Here is a 21,510-nt window from a genome sequence, read left to right as displayed (position 1 = left end):
AGGTGCTGAGCATGAATTGTTCCCACTGCACAGATAGGGAAACTGAGGCACTGAGCAGTCACAAAATCTCTCTGGGAAATGCCCCCACGAAGCAAAGATTTGAGCCCACTCACCCATCTGATAACTCCACTGAGCTCCTCCTGTTCTGAACCAGTGCCAGGCACTGGAGATGTGTCACATGTCCCCAGAGGCATTATGTCCCCAAGGCCATATGACTGTTGGCTTTACTAGACCTGGGGATAAGGCTTTGGGAACATAGAAGGGAAGAAGTCGGGGAAGGCTTCTTAGAGGAAGAGTTACAGAAACTATGGCTCAAAGCAAGAGTTCTCTCACCCTGAGGAGTTTCTGGACGTTCAGTGCCCCTGGCACCATGTATGTCACCTCCTTGAGTGGAGGTATTGGGCTGGGAGCATCTGCAGGTAATGGGGAGTAGAGAAGACCCCTGTTCTCACAACCAAGAAGTGGTTAGATCTCCTGGAGCCTCAGGCCCCTCCTAGCCGGACCAGAGACCCCCTGACCCACGACACTGGCTTCTTATGTCAAAGCTAACCCAGAGAGTGACAACAGGTTATTTTTAGAACGGCACAGCTGCATGACAATCACCATGTGACACCAAGCCCTGTGTCAGGAGCAACCCAAGGGCTTAGGGCTCAGCTTAGGGCCCAAGACCTTCATCTTTTCCCCTACCACTAATTCCCAGATCAGCCTTAGGAGAGGTGCCTCGGGCTTCGTCACAGACCATACTCGCTCCTGGGGCAAGTGGGCCTGTGGGAATTCACCTCTCAGATGTCATCTGAGGAAAGCAGAACAGAGCTGTGTCCTAGCCCAGGCTATATTCCCTGGATACTCCCCTACCCCTCACAAGCATGAACCTCTCCTTGCAGAAGCCCTGAAACCCAACACAAGGCTCCAGAATCCACTCCCAGGTGCCCGAGGTTGCTTTAGCTTTGGGCCTAGCCTCTGCTCTAAGTTTTAAAACTGGTGTCCAGAGCCCTTGGGTGGGGCCTGGCACTGCAGACTGATTTTCGTAAGTGGCTAGGCTTCTGAGCAGATTCCAGCTCGGTCTCTTAGCCTCAGAGCAAGGCCAGGTCTCCGATCAAGCCTGTGGTCAGCCAAGAACCTGATGCCGTGTTCCCCACCTCTCCACCCGCATCACGCTGAAGGATTCATAAATTTGAAAAGACTTTTTACTCACTGCTATACGTGCCTAATTTGCTGGCTTGAGCCCCGGGGTCTACCCTGGTGGAAGTTAACTAGCCTCATCGATTTCACACTGGTGGAGTGCCAAGGGCTAAATGTCACATATGAGTTATTAGTAGTTACCCTTGTAACAGCCACGTGACATAGGTGTGAGCTTAAGCCCGGCTGCTCTGCACTGGGCAGTGAGGTCAAGGCGTTCATCATCCAGTTAGCACGCACTTCTCAGAGCCAAGTCTGGGGAAAGTAGCTATGAAGCTCAGCCTGGCTACCTGCACCTCCCCACCCGCACCCTCACCCCACCCAGCCCTCAGAGGAGGCAGGGCTGTGGACAGTGCTACAGTGGAAGTGTGTTGAAGGCATGAGGGTGGACAGGAACAGCCGTTCCCAGAGTGCCCTGCACCGGGCTTGGTATGGCTCACAGGCCCTCAGGTCATGCTGACACCAGTGTCGCCATTTTGCCCTTGAAGAAACCATCTTGATCCTGGCATACTCATGGTCCGTGGATGCCAAGTCTAGGTTTGCACGGCTATGCCACTCTTCCCCAGTCCCCAGGCACATGTGTCAACTGAGTCTACTTTTATGGCGTGCACACAGGCCCTCAGACTCCCAAACACTCCCCCTCACCTTCTTTCGGGCACGCATGCGTTCACACACACACATACGTCAGCATGCATGTCCTCGAGCCCTTCTCATGCCGAGATTCACACTCACCTCAGACCCACCACCCCCACCCCCACCCCCACGCATCCACCACTTGTCTGTGCAGCGCACACTCCCCCACCACACCTTGGAGATGCTTTTTAGCATCCTCGGATGCGTGTCCTCTGCCCAGAGATGATTGGAGCAAAACAAACCTCAGAGGTAAGAAGCACACGCCTAGCATGGCGTGGGTCCCTCTGAGTCCCTGGATTTGGTGCCCCCCCCCCATTTAGTGTCAAGATGGCTTTTCATTGGTCCCTTTGTTCGCCATTAAGCAAGTACTTCCCTGACACCTCAGGGCCTGGCTGATGCCAACAGGGTCTGAAGGAGGTGACAGAGGAACCCAGACCTCAGAGGAGGCAAGTCTGTGGATAGTGGTGCAAGAGAAATGTGACAAGGGCCTGGGGGTGGGACAGAAAGCCCAGAGATCCTTGTCCTGCTAAGTCCTGGAGATGGCCAAGCTAGGAGGGTCACTGTGTTTCTTCCATTAAGATTTCCATGATGGTGTCAGGCTCAGGGAGCCAGGCAGATGCACTTCCTACGCTCACACATGCCCCAGTCTGTAGTGAGGCGGATCATAAATGGCTAGAGAAGTGAACGTTTGAGCAGATTCTCAGCAGCTAACAAGCTGCAGAGAGAGAGCATTATAGACTTAAGGGGTGGCCACTGGAGGGAAAGGGGGAGTCAGGGAAGGCATTTCTGAGCAGGTGCAGTTAAGGTCAGGCCTGGAGGCTGAGAAGGGAGAAGATTTATAAAGATCAAGGGAGAAAGCTGCCAGGTGATGGAAAGAATGCAAGTGTTTGGGGGCAGGGGATGATGCCATGGCCTGGAAGGGCTGGGGAGCCTACTGCATAATGAGTGGCAGGAGATAACATTGACCATAACTGGTCCCTACTGAGGAAGTAATGCCAGATGCCACTGATGTTCTGAGGGGGACACACTGCTGTAGAAAGAAAGCTAAGCTGACACCCGGGAGTAAGAAAACCAGAAGAGCTGTTAGGGATCAGATGTACCCTGGTGAAGAGGGACAAAGCTCTGTAAACCAAGAAAGTCCTAGATGAAGCAGGAGAGAGGTGGACAGAGACAGGGACCACATTTGTGGTCAGCCTAAGAGCTGATCTGTTTGGGAGCTGCTGAGAGCCCGCTGTAAGTCCCACCCTCTTCCTCCACGTCCTGCTCATCCTCCAGGTACGAGGCCCGGTTCCAGCAGAAGCTCCTGGAGTACACGGACTCCAACAACATCGCCTCCCTCTTCCTCACGGCAGCCAACAGGTGGCTAGAAGTCCGCATGGTAAGTGGTAGCCCCACTGTGGGTCCCGGGGCGGGGGTCTGATCGGGAGTGTGGAGCTGGAACATGGGGCAAACATAGATGCAGGACAGAAGATGGGAGAGCTTGTGATGGGGACCCAGAGCCTTCCTGTTCTCCAGCCCTGGTAGTCTTCCCACGTCTAACCTGCATCTTCACCCCATACATCCCAGGGGCAGTCCAGGAACACAGAGGGCGGGAATGTGCAGGATGGAGACATTAAGAATGGTGGAGGTCGGGACTAGGAGTGTAGCTCGGCTGAGAGAGCACTTGCCTAGTATGCCCAAAGCCATGGGTTCGATTCCCCTATCATGTCTATAATCCCCGCACTCTGGGGATAGCAGCAGAAGGATGCAAAGTTCAAGGTCCGCCTGGGCTATAGATCCTGTCAGAATGAGGAGGGGGAAGCTGGCAATACATGCCAGCAGTGGGCATGTGATATACACACAAGGGCTCATGGGGCCAGCTGGTAAGGCACCCTTCCTTGGGGAGTAGGGTGCATAACCTTGGAGGGACACAAGCTCCCAGGCCTCAGCTTCTGCCAGCCTCTTGTGTAGTGGCTGCATGCATGTGGGTTGGAGCTCAGACTGGCTGAGGCAGGATGAGGTGCCTGTGGCTCTGACCCACAACAGCCCGGGCCAGCTGCTGTCCTTCCTCAGGAGTACATTGGAGCATGCGTGGTACTCATCGCAGCCGCCACCTCCATCTCCAACTCCCTGCACAGGGAGCTCTCTGCTGGTCTGGTGGGCCTGGGCCTCACCTACGCCTTGATGGTGAGTGAGTGCCGGCAGGTGGGGCAGGGGACTCAGATGCTGATCTCAGGCATCCGGGGCAGTTTCCTCAATGAGATGTGGGAGAGATGGTGTGCCCCCACCTAGGCTTGGCTGGATGGATAGTGAACAGGTGATGGTTAAAGAGCCACTGTAACCCCGTCATGGCTCCAGGTTGCTACTGTCCCCAGGCAGTGGGTGGGCAGCAAAAGGCTCACGGGGGGTCCTAATCCACCCCAGAGCTAGGAGAGTCATCCTGAAGGCTAAGGGAGAAATGGGTACCACTAAGCAGTTGTGACTGGCTGGCCCCACTCCCGCAGGTCTCCAACTACCTCAACTGGATGGTGAGGAACCTGGCAGACATGGAGATCCAATTGGGGGCTGTGAAGCGCATCCACACACTCCTGAAAACTGAGGCAGAGAGCTATGAGGGGCTCCTAGGTGAGAACCTGCAGGGCGTTAATCCCCGGTGGGGGCCGGTGACCTTTCTGGATGCCGGGGCGGCCTTTGCCTGGTGGCTGACCCACAGCCTGGCCCTCAGCACCGTCATTGATCCCCAAGAACTGGCCAGACCAAGGGAAGATTCAAATTCAAAACCTGAGTGTGCGCTATGACAGCTCCCTGAAGCCCGTGCTGAAGCACGTCAATGCCCTCATCGCCCCAGGACAGAAGGTCAGCTGGGCTGGGAGCCCATTGGGTGGACAACAGCAGGCTGCGGCCCTCTCCCTACCCCCAGGCCCCATCCACAGCAGAAACAGTCATCTAGGACTCCCTTGGTTTAGAGAGCTTTGCCAGGCTCCTTCCCAGCCAAGGGTCCCTGGCTCTCCCTGCTATATCCTCTGGACCTGCAGAGCGGAGCTCTCAGGCAGCGAGGGACGCTGCTGCCGCTGTCCAGCGCTCTGCGTCCTCACGTCCCTCATTCAGCCCATCTCTGACACGTCCCTCTTTCTCTGCCTTTGTCTTTCTGTCCCCTTGGTGGTGCTGTCTTGCTCTGTCCAGCCTTGGGGAATATCTGCCCCTGCCTGTCTCTTCCACCCTGGCCCTTCAGCACCACTATTTCAGTCTCTATATCAGTCCTTTATGCAAATTTCTGTTGGGAATCAAGAACGGGGAAGCAGTGGGATCCGGTGTGAGTCCCGCCATACACTTGCCCACAGAAGCACACCGCGGCCCTCACTCCTGACAGCTACCAGACAGGATGTGGGTCTTCCCTGCAGACCTGTACCAAGACCTGTGCCACTAGACACCTATGCCTGTACTCTTCTCTGGGGTGGCCAGAGAGAGCCCTCTCTAAGCCCACCAAGGAAACAAGCTCAAACCCGTGTCCAGCCAGGCTAAAGAGAAGCTGGGCAGAAGACCGGGACTAGAGGAGGCGCTGTGACCCCCACACCTGTGCACACCCCAGGTCCACAGCGACACGCCTGCTTCTCTGCTTCCAGATCGGGATCTGCGGCCGCACAGGCAGTGGGAAGTCCTCCTTCTCTCTCGCCTTTTTCCGAATGGTGGACATGTTCGAAGGTGATTTGTGTGTTAACTGTCACACACGCACCACCCATGTGCCCACAACTACCAGGCAAGACCCAAGAAACCCAGCGGCCTTTCCGTAGCCTCACTGGGATCCACGTCCCAGGCTGAACCTGTCCTGGCACCACCCCCACCTGGTGGCCCTTGACCTATGACATCATCTCTCTACAGGGCGCATCATCATTGATGGCATCGACATCGCCAAGCTGCCGCTGCACACGCTCCGTTCACGCCTCTCCATCATCCTACAGGACCCTGTCCTCTTCAGCGGCACCATCAGGTGAGACCCTAAACCCCTCCCACCCCAGCCCCAGGCCAGCTCTGCTCTCTGCACAAGACGGGGAGCAGAGTCTTCAGAGGACGTCTCCTTCATAGCCTTCCTCATTAGGCGTAAGCCAGCATGTGTGGGTCCCCCAACCCGCTCTTCCAAATGCTTCCCTCACTCCCCTCCTCAGTGGGCCCCTCTCAGCACCAGGTTCTCCATCACTGCTTTGGCGATGAAGATGAACCTGCTCCCTGAGAGCTCTCTGTGCCTCTCCCCAGATTCAACCTGGACCCAGAGAAGAAATGCTCAGACAGCACACTCTGGGAGGCTCTGGAGATCGCCCAGCTGAAGCTGGTGGTGAAGGCACTGCCAGGAGGCCTGGGTGACTGCTCCTGGCACCGATGGGTTTGGAAGGAAAACATCACACCCATGGCTAGGATGAGCGTTGAGCTTGGAGCCCCAAGTCTAACTAGGATTCAGTGACCGTGCTATCCCACAGGGTTCAGAGGTCAAAAAAATCTGCCTAGGGTCACACAACACACCTAGCTCAGAGTCTAGCATAGGGGGACATTCAGGGTCCCTAGGAGACAGACTTCAAGTCCTCCATACCACAGTGTTCCTTGAGCCCTGTCTTGCCCTGTCTGCCTGCCCTGTGGACAAGGGTCACAGTGGACATTGGTACAGAACGTGCCCATAGGGAAGGCTCTTCCCCAGTCCAGGGTCTGTCAGAATCATGGTGTAGGCACTGTGAGGCTAGACAGGCTCTGACATTGCTGGTTCACCCTCCAGCCAAAGCTTCCACCAGGACTGCCCAGGGCCCCAGCGGTGCAGAGCACCAGGATGACCAGTGCACACTGAATCCATATGATTGGAAGCCCTGTTGTGTCAGACACATCATCCCCGCCTGCGCACACACACCGACACAGAACATGTCTGTACCCTGCACATACATCCCCCTCCATGGGGCTACTCTGCTCACAGGCAGGATTTACTCAGGCCTGCCCTGTCCCATGTCTGCTTCCAGATGCCATCATCACAGAAGGAGGGGAGAATTTTAGTCAAGGTCAGAGGCAGCTGTTCTGCCTGGCTCGGGCCTTCGTGAGAAAGACCAGCATCTTCATCATGGACGAAGCAACTGCCTCCATTGACATGGCTACGGTTGGTCCTGGGGTGGCATGCTAGGGAGTAGTTGGCACAGAGGGGTCTTAAGCCTCAAGCTGGCCTTCACATCTAGGGCCACATGGCAAAGGCAGGTCCAGCCACCAAGTACTGGACACCTGTTCAATCCTCTGGGAGTAGAGCCAGAGAGAAGACGGGCAGAGAGCTAGGAGCAGGTGTAGATGGGAGCCAGGCCACCTGGGCCCCACATCCCCAGAACCATCCCAGACCCCGTCCATGGAATAGATGAGCCACCAGCTGCTTGCTACCTCTACCTGACAGGAAAACATCCTCCAGAAGGTGGTGATGACAGCCTTCGCAGACCGCACTGTGGTCACCATCGCGGTAAGGGGCCACGATGTCCTCTGTGGAGGTCACCAGGAGGGAAAGCTTACCCTGAGACAGTAACTAGCGGACTGATCCCTGTAGTCAGGAGAAGATCCTAGAATGTCCATGACGGGAGTCTAGAGAGCTGGCAGGAGGACAGAGCAGGATTTTGGGGTGTCTAGAGATTTATACCTTTACTTACTTGTAAGCCTTGAGCCTTGCCTCTATTCTCTGGATTCCACGATACACCCTTCCCTCAAGCCCTGTAGGCTAGGCTAGGGCCCGCTTCTCATAAAGAGTGGGAGCCTGTGGAGAAGTCTGTAAGTCTTGATGCCTGGGGGTCAGGGGAGAGGCTTGATAGAGAAGAGAGGGCAGAGGGCTTGGACCACAGCCACCCCAGGCTGGAGCCACCACCCCAGAGGACACAGTTGGGTTGTGTAGAAGGAATGAGGCCATGGCTTCAATCCCCAGCACTGCAGAAACAGATGTGGTGGTGACACTGGAATCCTAGCCCCTGGGGAAATAGAAGACAGGAGAGCAGAGGTCGAGGTCGAGGGCCGTCCTTGGATACTTAGCTTCAGGTCTGTCAAGGTGACATGAAAAAGGGAGACCTGGGAAAGAGGAGGAAGAAGGGACACGGTGGCTATGAACTCCTCCAGGCTGGGGGAGGTCCTCCTCTGTCCCGCCCACCACACTCACCAGCCCCTCCTGCCCGCGCAGCACCGCGTACACACCATCCTGAGTGCAGACCTCGTGATGGTCCTGAAGAGGGGAGCCATCCTGGAGTTTGACAAACCGGAGAAGCTTCTGAGCCAGAAGGACAGCGTCTTCGCCTCCTTCGTCCGCGCGGACAAATGACTCTGCCAGCGCCAGCGTGCCGCCCCGCACCTCACTTGCTTGCCTAGTGTTTCGTACTGTAAATCACTTGTAAATAAAGAAATTAATTCTTTGCTACTGGAGGCCCAGGCTCTGTGGAAGGGGCAGCGGTGCCCCATGGGCGCAGGCAGGCAGCCAGCCTGCCTTTGGCACCAAGCCGACTCGAAGATGGCAATTGAACAGAGGCTAACCAGGTTCCTGATCTGTCAGGCAGTTCCCACCGCCGTAACAAAGTGCCATGGGCTGGCTGGCTTTCCACAGCAAAAATTTATCTCTCCCCGTCCTGGAGGATCAAGACGTTGGTTGGTGGCTTTGGTTTCTCCTGAGGCCTCCTTTGCTTTTCACTGCTCCCTCACAACCTTTCAATCTCCCCTCCCCTCTCCCCATCCCTCAGTGCTTTTCCTCTAAGTCACTGCTCATATTGGATTAGCCACTGCCCACACCACCACTGAACCTTAATAACCTCCCATGAGCCCCAGCCCCAAGTACATGGAACTAGAGGCTGCAACCTATGAATGTGGGGATGGAATTCAGTCTGCAGCATGGGTAAAGACGCAGGAACAAACCCATCGAATAAGGGAGCAGTGTCCTCCAGCTGGAACTCATTCAGGTTCACCTGGGTTATAACCGTGGGGTCTGGCACCCGTCTCCAGTAACGGGCACTCAACGTGGCTTACGCAAGCATCTGAATTCACTGTGGCATGTGACAGGCCAGAGGGACCTGGCGGAATGCTCCTTCAAACATGGGTGACTCCAGGTTTCTAACATCTGATGGTGTCTCCATTTCTGAGTCCTGCTTCCTTCTCTCTGTCCAGTGACAGATAGCTGGTAGTAGTCTTCTTTAGCTAATATCCTGTCCCAGAATGACCAGAATGAAACTGAGGTGTTCTTTTCAACACTTCCAGCAAAGTCCTAGTACTGAATTCTAGTGGACTCATCAGATCACACGCCTGCTCCCACCCAATCAGGGATACTCTGCTGCCTAGGCCACTACCTCTGCTCCCTCCCCCATCTTACAAACATTCAAAAGTGGGAGGAGGGCGGTCCCTGAGCAGTCAACCTTGTACACAAGTCAACCATGTGGTAGCTGGGAGATGCCAAGGATCAGACATCAGGATACCAAAACAACAACTCGTTCCAATCCCATTTGCATCAGGAGACAGGAGTGTAGCCCTCTCCTCAGCCAAGAAATGGCAGATGCTCATTTGCATAGCATTTGGTTATAATTTGCATAGCACCTGCCATACTGGCTTATGAGACCCTGGGGTTGCAGACCTAGGAGTCTTCATCTCCCAGAGCTGCAAGAGGGTCAGAGTTCTATAACATAAGGAAAGTTCACCAGTCAGCAAGGGAGTCCGGCACAGGCCGCTCTTGAAGTGCCAAGAGCCAGAGCAACTCAAGGCAGAGCTCAGGGAGGCCTGGCAGGCTGCCTGGGAAAGGCAAGATTCGTGTCCGCTGTAGGAGGGAAGACATTAGATAATCAGAGACAGAGGGATGGGGAGAAAGGCAGGAATCCTGCCGCAAGCGTAAGGAGTGGAAGTGAGCCTATGGAGTGCCTCAGAAGGGGTGCGGAGGGAACGAGGGCAGCAGCGGGGTATCACAGACCCCTTAATGCTAGGACAGTGAGTGTGGGACGGTCCTCTCGGGGAAAGGACAGTACAGGGTTTAGGGAGACGGCTATGAGCCAGTGGGGAACCAAACAGGGTAGGAGGCTGTCAGCTTAGGGTTTCATTGCTGTGAAGAGACACCATGACCAAGGCAACTCTTATAACGAACAGCATTTAATTGGGGCTGGCTTACAGGTTCAGAGGTTCAGTCCATCATCATCATGTCAGGAAAGGCAGGCATGGCGCTGGAGGAGCTGAGAGCTCTAGAGCTTGATGCGAAGGCAGCCAGTAGAGACTGCCTTCCTCGGGCAGCCAGGAGGAGGGTCTCTTCCACACTGGGTGGAGCTCAAGCATAGGAGGAGACCTCAAAGTCCACCCAACAATGAAAAGCTTCCTCCAGCAAGGCCATGCCTATCCCAACAAGGTCACCCCTCCTAATTATGCCACTCCCTATGGGCCAAGCATTCAAACACATGAGTCTATGGGGACCAAATCTATTCAAATCACCACAGAGGCTGAGCCCTTTGGGCGAGACACCAGCCTCCTCTCCCCTGGGGCAGGGAATAACCAAGGCCAGACCAAAGGGCAGACCCTGGCTTCTCACCCTGAAGATGCCCATGTAGGCCCAGCAGTTCCTTCCACTCTGGACTTCCAGGAGCAGATACAAAGAGGGCTGGGGGACTCTTCCCACCCCAAGGAAGCAGCAGAGGAAGTACAAGGAAGTTTAAGAATGCCTAAGGCCATCCTGGCCCAAATCCCTCCACAACGATCTAATTAGTGGTCCACCAATTCAGACTTGGGTCCCTCCACCAGGTGGGCCAACTCTGGCTACTGTCATCAGAACAAACTCTGGCATATGTCAATCAAAGACTGTCCTCTACTCCACCCTATGCACAGGCCAAGCAAACCTGCTAGTCATGGCTCCTTTACCCACAGGGACTTCTGCATAGATGTCCAAAGTCCCTAGAGCCCCTCTCCAAGGGTTCCTTTCTCATGGCTAAAAGTTGAAGTGGCCTCGGAGATTTCTTGTGTGGCTGTGTTCTTAAACTGCCTACCCTTGTGTTATCCTCCCTGCCTCAGGCATAAACGGCCCTATCAGTATAGTCCAGCTCTCCCTCGCTCTTTGTAGCAGGGTCCACGATACCTACCAGCAGATCTGGAAAGAAGAAAATGCCATCTGAAAGTCCCCTGCTCAAAAGGAAACTGTCCCATGGTGGCCCGCATTCCCAGTGCCCCTATTACCCTAGCTCCAGCCTCAAGCCTTCACTCAAGCTACACAGTGGGTAGAGGTCTGTCTCAAGAGTCTGAGCCCCAGGGCAAGCCATTACAGCTCCATCAATCTCCAGGAGCCACTCCAGGGTGGCATCTGCAATGGAAACATCACTACTGTTCTTGACAAAAACCTGGGTCACCTACTCTGTACCCAAGCTAGCCCTGAATCAGCTGCTCAGGCCCAAACTCTCTCTCTCTCTCTCTCTCTCTCTCTCTCTCTCTCTCTCTCTCTCTCACACACACACACACACACACACACACACACACACACACACACACACACACCCAGGGCTAAAGGGAAGAAACCAGTCTGAAGGTCTACAGGGTGCAAAGCAGACACTGGCAGAACAAACCCTCTTAAAACTCAGGGACGGTAGCCAGGGCCTTGCGGTGCACTTGCAATCCCAGAACTCTGGGAGTGGAGGCAGAAGTTCAAGGTCATACTCTGCTACATGCCAAGTTTGAAGCCATCCTGGGCTATAAGAAATCCTGTCTTGAATAGGTAAATAAGCAAATAAATAAACAAATAAGTAAATAAATAGATGTAGGATCAAAAATAATCCTCAAAGGGAAGAAGAATCGTCGGTTGAGAAGTTCTGAGACTAATATTTCTCTCACCCCTGCCCCTGCGTTGATGATGTAACCTTTCGCTGCCTTCTTTCCCTGGGTATCAAGTGCTGTGTAAGAGGCAGGTAAGACTTAACTATGGACCGGGCAAAAATAGAAGTCAGGGGTATAGGGGCCGCTGAACCAACCTAAGAGAATTCCACAAAAGCAACTTCTTCAGAGCCATCCTCAGTTTGAAGCCCCATGGCCTGGCTGAGGACAGTGAGCAGGCAAGGGCGGGACGAGAATCCTCTGTGGGCGGGGCTTGCGTCTAGGCCCACCTCTACCTCTCAGGAGCCGATCTGGCGCCCTCTGGCGGCGGAGGCTGCACTCGCTCTCGGGAGCCCCCCGCCCGCAGCCTCCCACCCCCACCGCGCACGGGTCGGTGCCTGAGGACGGGCTCACAGACACACGCCAGGGAAGCCGGCCGGGAGTGAGCAACCCGGAGTGGGAGGGGGCAGGGAGGTGGCCGCTGCTTGAGCAGCACGAGCAGGTGCGGCGGCGACAGGCGGGGTGGGAACGGAGCGGCGGCGGGGGCTGCGGGCGGGCGGCAGGGCAGCAGGGAGGCCGCGACGCGGAGCCACTGGGGTCTGGGCGGCGGGGGGCGAGGGGATCCAGAGCGTAGACGGTTGCGGGGTGACTCGAAGGGCACCGGATCCCAAGGAGACTAGAGGACAAGGGCTAGAGAAGGAACGGGAGAGCGGCGAGGGAGCCAGGGGAGGGGTGGGATGGGAAATCCGGGGCACACCTGGAGAGGAGACTGGGTCAAGAAGTAAGGCTGGTCCTTGGAGGGGACCGGGGACAGAAGTGGGTGAGGTCAGAGAAGAGCGCGGGGGGGGGGGTGCTGAGGGGGGGGTCGAGTGAGGGCTGGTAAGTTGGGAGACCCGGAGGTGACAAGTTCTGAGGTGGTTTGAGAAGAAAGGCTGGGCCAGGGAAAGGGAGTTAGAGGGGGGTCCTGGGGCGGTGGAGGAGAGCTGAGCGGGTAGAGCACAAGCTGGGTTGGGGGCTCAGTAAGCAATGAGCAGGTGGAGCCGGCATCTGAGGCTAGTAGTATAAAGAGAAGCAGAACCCAGCTGAGGGGCATACCAGCCTAGAGGTTGGTACAAGCTTAGGGTAACCTGAGGAGAGGGCTCAGAGAGGGGGACCCCACAAAGAGGCCCTAGGCCAAGCCAGTGTAGTGCCTCCCCCCATGGGGGAAACCCCTTCCCGGGGCCAACGGAGCCATGCTGTCCCGAAAGGGCATTATCCCTGAGGAATATGTGCTGACCCGGCTGGCAGAGGACCCTGCAGAGCCCAGGTACCGTACTCGAGAGAGGAGGGCCCGCTTCGTGTCCAAGAAAGGCAACTGCAACGTCGCCCACAAGAACATTCGAGAGCAGGGCCGCTTCCTGCAGGATGTGTTCACCACGCTGGTGGACCTCAAATGGCCACACACTCTGCTCATTTTCACCATGTCCTTCCTGTGCAGCTGGCTGCTCTTTGCCATGGTCTGGTGGCTCATCGCCTTCGCCCACGGTGACCTGGCCCCCGGAGAGGGCACCAATGTGCCCTGCGTCACAAGCATCCACTCCTTTTCATCTGCCTTCCTTTTCTCCATCGAGGTCCAGGTGACCATTGGTTTCGGCGGGCGCATGGTGACAGAGGAATGTCCCCTGGCCATCCTCATTCTCATTGTGCAGAATATCGTCGGGCTGATGATCAACGCCATCATGCTGGGCTGCATCTTCATGAAAACGGCCCAGGCCCATCGGCGGGCAGAAACCCTCATCTTCAGCAAGCATGCTGTGATCACCCTGCGCCATGGCCGCCTGTGCTTCATGCTGCGCGTAGGGGACCTCCGAAAGAGCATGATCATTAGCGCCACCATCCACATGCAGGTGGTGCGCAAGACCACCAGCCCCGAGGGCGAAGTTGTGCCTCTCCACCAGGTAGACATCCCCATGGAGAATGGCGTGGGTGGTAACGGCATCTTCCTGGTGGCCCCACTCATCATCTACCACGTCATCGACTCCAACAGCCCGCTCTACGACCTGGCTCCTAGTGACCTGCACCACCACCAGGACCTGGAGATCATTGTCATCTTGGAAGGCGTGGTAGAAACCACGGGCATCACCACCCAGGCCCGCACCTCCTACCTAGCTGACGAGATTCTATGGGGGCAGCGCTTTGTCCCCATTGTGGCCGAGGAGGACGGCCGCTATTCTGTGGACTACTCCAAATTTGGTAACACCATTAAAGTGCCCACACCACTCTGCACAGCCCGCCAGCTTGATGAGGACCGCAGTCTGCTGGATGCCCTGACCCTCGCCTCGTCGCGGGGGCCCCTGCGCAAGCGCAGTGTGGCTGTGGCGAAGGCCAAGCCCAAGTTTAGCATCTCTCCAGATTCCTTGTCCTGAGTTGCAGTTCCTCAGGCCCCCACTCACTTGTGTGGGCACGTGGAAAGTGAAGTATGGTATGTAGAGTGGTGGGGTGCGAGCCTCTTGGCCAGACGAGGGTCTGGTGTGGGACAAGACCCTGCTCGGCTCAGCCTCCCCGCTGCTGTGTGTCTGGGGTGTTACAAGATACTTGTCACTATGCTATTTCTGGCCCCAGCAGGAGCCTGTACCGGGTTATTTTTGTTCCTGCTCCTCCCAGGCTCAGCTCGGGACTGGTTTACCCCTGTGTCCCTGCCCAACGGTGGGGAGACCACAGAAGGTTCAGGGCCTCTAAAGCTAAGGTCTCAAAGCCCGTCTTGGCCCTCCATGATTCATCTTGCCACAAGCAGACAGGTAATTGGGCAAAAGCAACCCCCCAAGTTGGCAGCCTATTGTTGTTTCTGTAGCCACTAAGAAATACCTGGCCAGGCCCCAGCCCTGTTCGTGCCATGCTGAAGTATCCTGCCAGCCAGGGAGGAAGGTGGGTGTCAGAGCATGGGAGCTGAGGAGCCCACACAGACACGGCGGGATAAGTCTACCTAGGCTCACCTCCATAAGGCAGGCTTGTGTGAGGCAGGGGGACAAGAAGGGGGCAAATGATTGGAGACCTTTCTAGTCCTGTGCAGACATGTGTCCCTGTCCTCTAGCCTTGACTCAGCCTTCTGCTGACAGTCAGGAGTGCTGCCTCATTTTGTCGTCGTTCCCCCCCCCCCCCAGAGGCTGGGGAGTGGAGTGTTGGGCAAACACTGATATACCTGGATGAGAGGCCAAAAGGGGTCCTGTGCTTGCCATACAAGATGCACTTCAGGCAAAACTCTGCTTTCAGCTCCCATGGGCAGCTGTGAGTCACTTTGTCTGGGGGACGCTGGTGGGGTAGCGGTGCCTTGTCTGGGTTACTAGAAAAAGAAATATTGGGAAGTTCAGCCTGGTGAGGGAAAAGGAAGTCCCCAAGGCCCTTGGGCATGACCTGAGCCTGGACTCTCAGAGCAGTGTGGTGTCCTTGCCCAGAACTCCACTGCCCCATTGTCATAAAGCCTCCCACCTGTGACCTGAACTCTGGGCGTTTCTTGCTGGGGAGGCAGTGGGCATGCCACTGGAAAAAAATAAAGGGCACTGCCAGAGTCTGCCACCCAACATGGCCCTGACAGGCAAGAGGCCAGGAAAGCTACTTAGACCAGCTCTGTTTCCCTCATCTCTGGAAGCCACCATCCTTCCACCTCAGGTCCCCCCACCCCCACCCATTCTCTGTCTGTCTGGCCAACTTGGCCATTTGACATCCACCAGACATCGTAGTCAAGGGCCTGGCCTCCCTCCCGAGACTCTGCTGGAAGGCTGAGGTAGCCATGGGGAGGGAAGAGAGACGTTGTAAGCTTTAGGGCACTGATTGGTTCAAATCCTGGCTCCGGCCGAACAGCTCTGTGACTCAGTTGTCTCATTCATGTTAATAGTCCCACCTCATTAAGCTGAGCAGGTGAAAGCACATGTATCCATGCTTCAGAAGTGCCTGGTCTATAACAAGTACTCAATAAATGTTAACTGTCGTGATCGCTGCTGGGCTAGCCGCGTGATGGGAAAACTGAACCTAAGACAAACGAAGGTGTTTCTACACTGCCTCCGAGTGATGCGTTGCTCTGTCTGGTCTTACTCTCCGCACGGTGCCCCTCCCAGCTCAGACCTGGCCTGCAGGGGCTGCTCTCCCTGTCTTTGCCCACCTCCCTGCGATCCACCTGCCCATCAGGCCCCACAGCCACTGAAGCGGGCTGAGAAGGGTTGTGATCATTCTGTATGGTGTGAAATATGTTGTCACTCTCTATCTCTTGGGTCAAAGGTGGCCTCCTCTATCGATGTCCATAAAGGCTCAGGCCAGGGGTGCTCCTTGGACCATCCCTGGAGAGAGATAGCCTTCTCTCCTCTACGGGCCTTCTTCTTTGACTGTGTTTAAGGGTCTGTCTCCCCATCTCTGTGTTCGTGTCTCCTCAGCATCTGGGACTGAGTGGATGTTCGATGAAAGAATGAATGGACAGATGGATGGGTTGTGCACATGACCACAAACCAGGGCTATGGTTATAGTGAGGCATGCAGATGGGCGAGCCAGGAAGTTCTGCTACCAGTCTGACTTCTAATCTGCTCTCTCCTGCCCTCCTCCATCTGCACATAGTCCCCAGTGCTGACTCCCTCTTAGCAGACTGAAATGTTTCCTCCCTTTAGCCCCTCAGAATCTCCCTAGTGCTGGGGGCAACAAGTTGGGTGCAGTGTTCATTCTCGGGACTCGCCTAAGCTCTCCTTGAGGCCACAGGGAGGGGCTAGAGTCACTTGTAAGACTTGCTGAGTGACAGCATCCATGATGTCCCATCCAAATAACCTTGCAACTCCCAGATAAGCAGCTGGTGCTGGCTGAAGCCCATAGAAATGGGGTTATGGTGCCACCTGCTGGCCACAGAGGAGACCTACAAGAGCCCAGAAAATCTGGGCTGTTGGTTCCGTAAGAGAGATCCCAAGCCTTAAAGTTTAGCTAGGGAGAGAGTAGAAAACTCCAATCCTGAAGAGATAGCCAGTCGCCTCACTACACAAGAACTGGAGAAAAATGTGCCCAGCGGAGCACATAATTTCCATATTTGAAAGTGGCAGCAGGGTCACTCTTAAGTGACATTCTCCATTAGGTCTAAGGTACCCTGGCAATCGCAGGGACCTCCTCAGCTTGGGTCCAGTTGCATGGAGACCCCTCTATCCTCTTTAGCCTTTGAGTCCACTGTGTGCCAAGCCAAGCAGTGACAGTGCAGCCTGGGGAGACACACATCCCACCACCCTGCCCCCAACTCATTATAGTGGTGTGACATTGGTGTGACATGCCCCAAGTATCAGGTCTGGGCTGCAGAGGGGAAAGGAGCCAAGCTGCTCTCTTCCTCTTGGGGACTGTCTGTTGATCTGAAAATGAACTGGTAAAACACTGGAAACGCATCCAGGCCGGACACCTGGGGACTGGCATCTCCAGCAGGTGTCCCTTCCTTACATAGGACCCACTCTGCCCCAACAGGTGTCCTCTTTCCAGTGTTGTCCTTCCTAACATCTTCCCCAGGGATCTGGCTGTCACTGCAGGGGAAGTATTGGTAATTTCCCACAGGTCTTAATGTCCCCAATCTTCCAAGGTGGCAATATCTTACAGCTTTGAGTTTTACTGATGACTGCAGGCAACTCTGAGAAAAGGGTGAATTCCGCACTTTAGCCACATCCCTAGACTGCTGCAGGTCTGAAGAGCCTGTCCTACTCCTGCTCCAAAGGAACTCAAGAGAGGAAGAACACGGAGATCAGAGTCAAAACTGTGACCAGGGGTGGAGGCTAGATTGACAGCCTCTCTACCAAGCCCACCTGCTTGGGGCATCCTATCCCCTCACAGGAAGGGAAATGGGTTTCCTTATACTCCCTCCTACTCCTGATATTGGCCGGCTCAGCACTCAAGTGCCTTGAGGACCAGGCTACCTTGGCAACCTGAGTCCAGAACGTGATGATCTCATCCCTCCCCCACCCTTGATTCTTCCTAAGTCCTGTAATAGACAGGATGTCAGATCCCAGGCCAGGCTCTGCCCATTTCAGCTCCCCCTCCCCACCGCCATAGCTTTGTCTGCGCCTCTACGCTCCCCCTGCTACAGCGATCGGCTGTGATGCCTTAGCTTCTATTCCCTTAAGGAAGTATCCAAGGCTTCCTCGGAGGCTAAGGTGACCATCCTACGTGAAGGACACTCATTAAACAAATCCATCCTTAGAAACCAGAGACAACCAACCCGCCACCACGTCCTGTGGGTTACTTGTGTGACATGGGACTTTGCTTCTCTCTCAGAAATCTGGAAGAGAAAGACGCCACTTTGTCTCTTCATAGACCCCACCAGGCAGTCCGTCCATGGCCTCAATAGCAAGTCCATTCCTTCACTGGCATAGAGGATTCCAGTGTATACTGAAGACCATCCGAGACATCCAGCTTCATGGACTGAACAACTTCTGGACTCTTGGACCTCCCATTCATAGGCAGCCATTTTTGGATTAGCTGGACCACAGCCTGTAAGGCATTCTCATAAATACCGCCCCCCCCCCCACCGTGTGTGTGTGTGTGTGTGTGTGTGTGTGTGTGTGTGTGTGTACTCTGCATTCACACTGTTAAGAGTCCCACAACAACACCAAGCTATACAACCATAGTGTCCTTGCTCAAACCCATACAGGGTCCATGATTGTCACCTCCGTCTCTGTGAGCCCCCATGAACCCTGCTTAGTTGATGCTGTGGCCCCTGTTCTCATGGTGTCCTCGACCCCTCTGGCTCCTAGAATCCTTCCTCCCCCTTTTCCACAGAGCTTCCCTGGCTTTGCCTGGTGTTCTGCTGTGGGTCCGGTGTCTGCGTCTGCTCACATCAGTTACTAAATGATGACTGTCTGATGATAACTGGGCTAAGCACCTGTCTGTACGTGTGACAGAATCATTTGACTCTTTTTTTCTCTTTTTCTTTTTCCCTTTTCCTTTTTTCTTTTTCCCTTTTCCTTTTTCCTTTTTTCCCCCGATCATATTTGGTTCTACCCTGGGCCTCTAGGCAGTCCAGGCTCTGGTCGCTGGCTTCCTCTCCTGACATGGGCCTCAAGGTAGATCAGTCATTGGTTGGCCACTCCCACAAGTTCTTCATCACCGCCACCCCAGCCCACCCTGCAGGCAGGACGTACTGGAAGTCGAAGGTGTTGTGGCTGGTTTGGTGTCTCAGTCTCACAGCTGGGCACCTTACTGGTTATAGAAGATGGCCATTTGATGCTCTGTGGGTCACTCTCATAGATCCTGAGGAGTTTCCACTGCATAGTACCCCCCCAAAAAAAACCCTCAATCCCAGTCATCTCTCTCAATACTCTCCCCCTCCACCCCTCAAGCCTGGACCCTCCTGTTCCCATCCCCCCATACCCTCGGTCCACCTGAAAAATCCACTCTATTTCCCCTTGTCCAGAACCAGGTGTGTGGGTTATGTGGAGGTCCCCAATCCAATTCCATTGATCAACCTGTGTGTTCATGACTGTACCATGTGGTTTGTATTACTATAAATCTGTAGTATATCTTGAAATCGGGGATACCGGTTTTTCTTATCATAGAGGATTTGTTTTAGCTATCCTGGGGTGTCACTTCAGTCAGAGTATATGGGTCTTTTCCTGGGTTACTAAAGGGACGGAACTCTGAGAGAACACCACCTACATCTGTCTTCCCTGCTGAGCCAGTGAAATGCCTTCTAACCCAGAAACAGTGCATGTTTGCTTAGGCTTCCCCTTGAGCCAGATTAGCATAATGCGGACACACTCTGCAGAAGCCTCCATCCCATAGGGCCGCAGGGAACAGTTACCTCTCACCTTCTGGGTCTTCACAGGGTCGGGTGTCTGTGAATGGATATGTTGCTGCTTCACGAGATTAGGAGGCCTGGGTCAATGAAGGCTTGCTTCTCCTCAATGGGGTCTCTCTCAGGCAGCTCTCTCAGAGATAAGACAAAGGCTCTGCTGGAGTGTTTTATTCAATTTATCTCAAGCTAAAGTCATCTAAGAGGGTGGAACCATTATTAAGAAAATGACTCCAGGGGATTAGCACAGGGTGGGCCTTCTGAGGCCGTTTCTCGGTGTCTCCCCTCAAGCTGGATGAGCAGCTCTGCCCAAGGGGCGTGCTCACCATTCTCATCATGGTCTTGGTGGTCTCCATGGTTACACCACCTTCACCCCCAGCACAGCAGCAGAAATGCAGAGCTTCCCTCAAAGAATGTTCGGCTGCCAGTCTAGGAGCCCGCGTGCTGAGGAGTAACTCCAAGAGGCAGAGCATGCTGCCACACCCGCTCCTGAAGCTCGAGGTGCCAAGTCTGTCACCACAAGCAGGGTGTCCCTTCTGGATGGCACAGATGTTAGCGTGGACTTACCGAAGAAAACCAAGAACAAGGCCTGTTTGATCAAATTGCTTATTACCTGGACCTGATGGAGAGTGACTATTTTGTTCTGATATTTGTGGATTTGGTCCAACATTGGTTGGACAGTACAAAAACAGGCATCAAAAAATAAGTTAAAAATTGGATCACCCTATTTTCTTCTTCAAGTTAAGTTTTATTCCTCAGAACCAAATAATCTTCATGAGGATCTAACCCGGCACTTAACTATTTCTTCAGCTAAAACAAGATATTCTCAGTGGGAAAGGAGAGGGTTCCTTTGATACAGCAGTTCAGGTGGCAGCTTACACTGGGCAAGCTGAACTTGGCAACTGTGACCTTTCTGAGCACGGTCCTGAACTTGACTCTGGATTCAGGTTTGTGCCAATTCAGATTGAAGACATGGAACTGGCTATTTCTGAGACATGGAAGGAATATGGAGGTCAGACAGCAGCATGAGCTGAAGCCAACTATCCCAATAAAGACAAGAGGTAGGAATGTGTGGAACTGATGTAGTCACGGCTACAGACGGGAAAGACTACAGCTCGGGTCTAACTCCAACAGGAAGCGTTGTGTTTGAACGAGAGACCAAATGGGCTTATTGTTCTGGTCCAAGATAACCAGGCTGGATCTTAAGAAGAATAAATTAACTATAGTGGTGTGGAAGATGGTGATCAGGTGAGACACAAGACAATATCATGGTTCTTAGGCTGGATTATCGGAAGGCCTGCCAGCACTTACAGAAATGAGCCCGGGAGCACCGTGCCTTCCTCCATCTCCCAGGCCCTGTCCAAAAAAGTTCACACCCACCAGACTCATCCAGCCAGGATCTCGATTTCAATACAGTGGGAAAACAGAGTATCAGATCCCCAAACCACTAAAGCAAGAAAATGGTGGACACTGGGCGTGGTGGCACATGCCTTTAATCCCAGCACTTGGGAGGCAGAGGCAGGCAGATTTCTGAGTTCGAGGCCAGCCTGGTCTACAGAGTGAGTTCCAGGACAGCCAGGGCTATACAGAAAAACCCTGTCTTGAAAAACCAAAAAAAGAAAAAAGAAAAGAAGAAGAAGAAGAAGAAGAAGAAGAAGAGGAGGAGGAGGAGGAGGAGGAGGAGGAGGAGGAGGAGGAGGAGGAGGAAGAAGAAGAAGAAGAAGAAGAAGAAGAAGAAGAAGAAGAAGAAGAAGAAGAAGAAGAAGAAGAAGAAGAAGAAGAAGAGGAAGAGGAAGAAGAGGAAGAGGAAGAAGAAGAAAGGGAGGGAGGAAGGAAGGAAGGAAGGAAGGAAGGGAGGGAGGGAGGGAGGGAGGGAGGGAGGGAGGGAGGGAGGGAGGGCAGGCCTGCATAAGACTGGGCTGCACGCAAGACTGTGAGGCATTCTCATAATTAGTGAATAATGTGGTGTGGATCAGGGTAGTGTGCCACCAGACAAAAACCTGGTGGGGTTAAGCAGATTCAGGAACCCTGGCAGTTTTCATGACTGAGAAAGGTAGACATTTAAATCTACTCCTGACTAGGTAGGTTCCTGTCCTGGAACACATGACCACAATACCCCATGGGAGAGGATTGTG

The 21,510-nt window shown here is 54.4% G+C and overlaps 2 protein-coding genes, 1 long non-coding RNA gene and 1 pseudogene across 17 annotated transcripts in view; 3 read left to right on the top strand and 1 right to left on the bottom strand.

Moving 5' to 3' along the window:
• The window catches only part of Abcc8 (ATP-binding cassette, sub-family C (CFTR/MRP), member 8), a 75,517-nt gene extending 67,309 nt beyond the window's left edge, over positions 1–8,208 (top strand). For 3 of the 13 annotated variants that reach the window (XM_006540749.1, NM_001357538.1, NM_011510.3), the window contains exons 30-39: positions 3,088–3,190; positions 3,865–3,978; positions 4,296–4,416; positions 4,517–4,647; positions 5,415–5,493; positions 5,671–5,779; positions 6,043–6,146; positions 6,789–6,922; positions 7,205–7,267; positions 7,970–8,208. In XM_006540749.1, the coding sequence (XP_006540812.1) occupies positions 3,088–3,190; positions 3,865–3,978; positions 4,296–4,416; positions 4,517–4,647; positions 5,415–5,493; positions 5,671–5,779; positions 6,043–6,146; positions 6,789–6,922; positions 7,205–7,267; positions 7,970–8,107 (1,096 nt within the window). In that variant the 3' untranslated portion in view covers positions 8,108–8,208. Of the gene's footprint in view, positions 1–3,087; positions 3,191–3,837; positions 3,979–4,295; positions 4,417–4,516; positions 5,494–5,670; positions 5,780–6,042; positions 6,923–7,204; positions 7,268–7,969 lie in introns of those variants that run through there. The other 10 variants (XR_001785506.1, XR_001785505.1, XR_001785512.1 and 7 more) reach the window with 8 other exon arrangements.
• On the bottom strand, positions 6,701–8,539 carry Gm51481. Its single transcript, XR_003946766.1, has 2 exons — positions 7,949–8,539; positions 6,701–7,860 (listed from the first exon to the last, which is right to left on the bottom strand). It is a non-coding gene; the product is annotated as a predicted gene, 51481 (long non-coding RNA).
• A 3,239-nt stretch (positions 8,540–11,778) lies between these two features.
• Kcnj11 (potassium inwardly rectifying channel, subfamily J, member 11) lies at positions 11,779–15,608 on the top strand. Of its 3 annotated transcripts, none has more exons than XM_006540663.4 (2): positions 11,779–12,103; positions 12,849–15,605. In XM_006540663.4, exon 2 carries the CDS (start codon positions 13,062–13,064, stop codon positions 14,004–14,006), a length of 945 nt encoding a protein of 314 aa, XP_006540726.1. In that variant the 5' UTR covers positions 11,779–12,103; positions 12,849–13,061; the 3' UTR covers positions 14,007–15,605. The 3 variants fall into 3 exon arrangements, with proteins under 3 accessions (XP_006540726.1, NP_001191340.1, NP_034732.1); NM_001204411.1 differs by having other exon boundaries at positions 11,967–12,103; positions 13,079–15,608; NM_010602.3 differs by lacking the exon at positions 11,779–12,103 and having other exon boundaries at positions 12,494–15,608.
• Positions 19,768–20,836, top strand: Gm18706 (predicted gene, 18706; annotated as a pseudogene).

The sequence above is a fragment of the Mus musculus genome, chromosome 7, assembly GCF_000001635.26.
Source record: "Mus musculus strain C57BL/6J chromosome 7, GRCm38.p6 C57BL/6J".
In the NCBI taxonomy this organism is placed as follows: domain Eukaryota; kingdom Metazoa; phylum Chordata; class Mammalia; order Rodentia; family Muridae; genus Mus; species Mus musculus.
The sequence above is the reverse complement of the archived record's forward strand: the minus strand, read 5'-3'. Positions and strand labels throughout refer to the sequence as shown.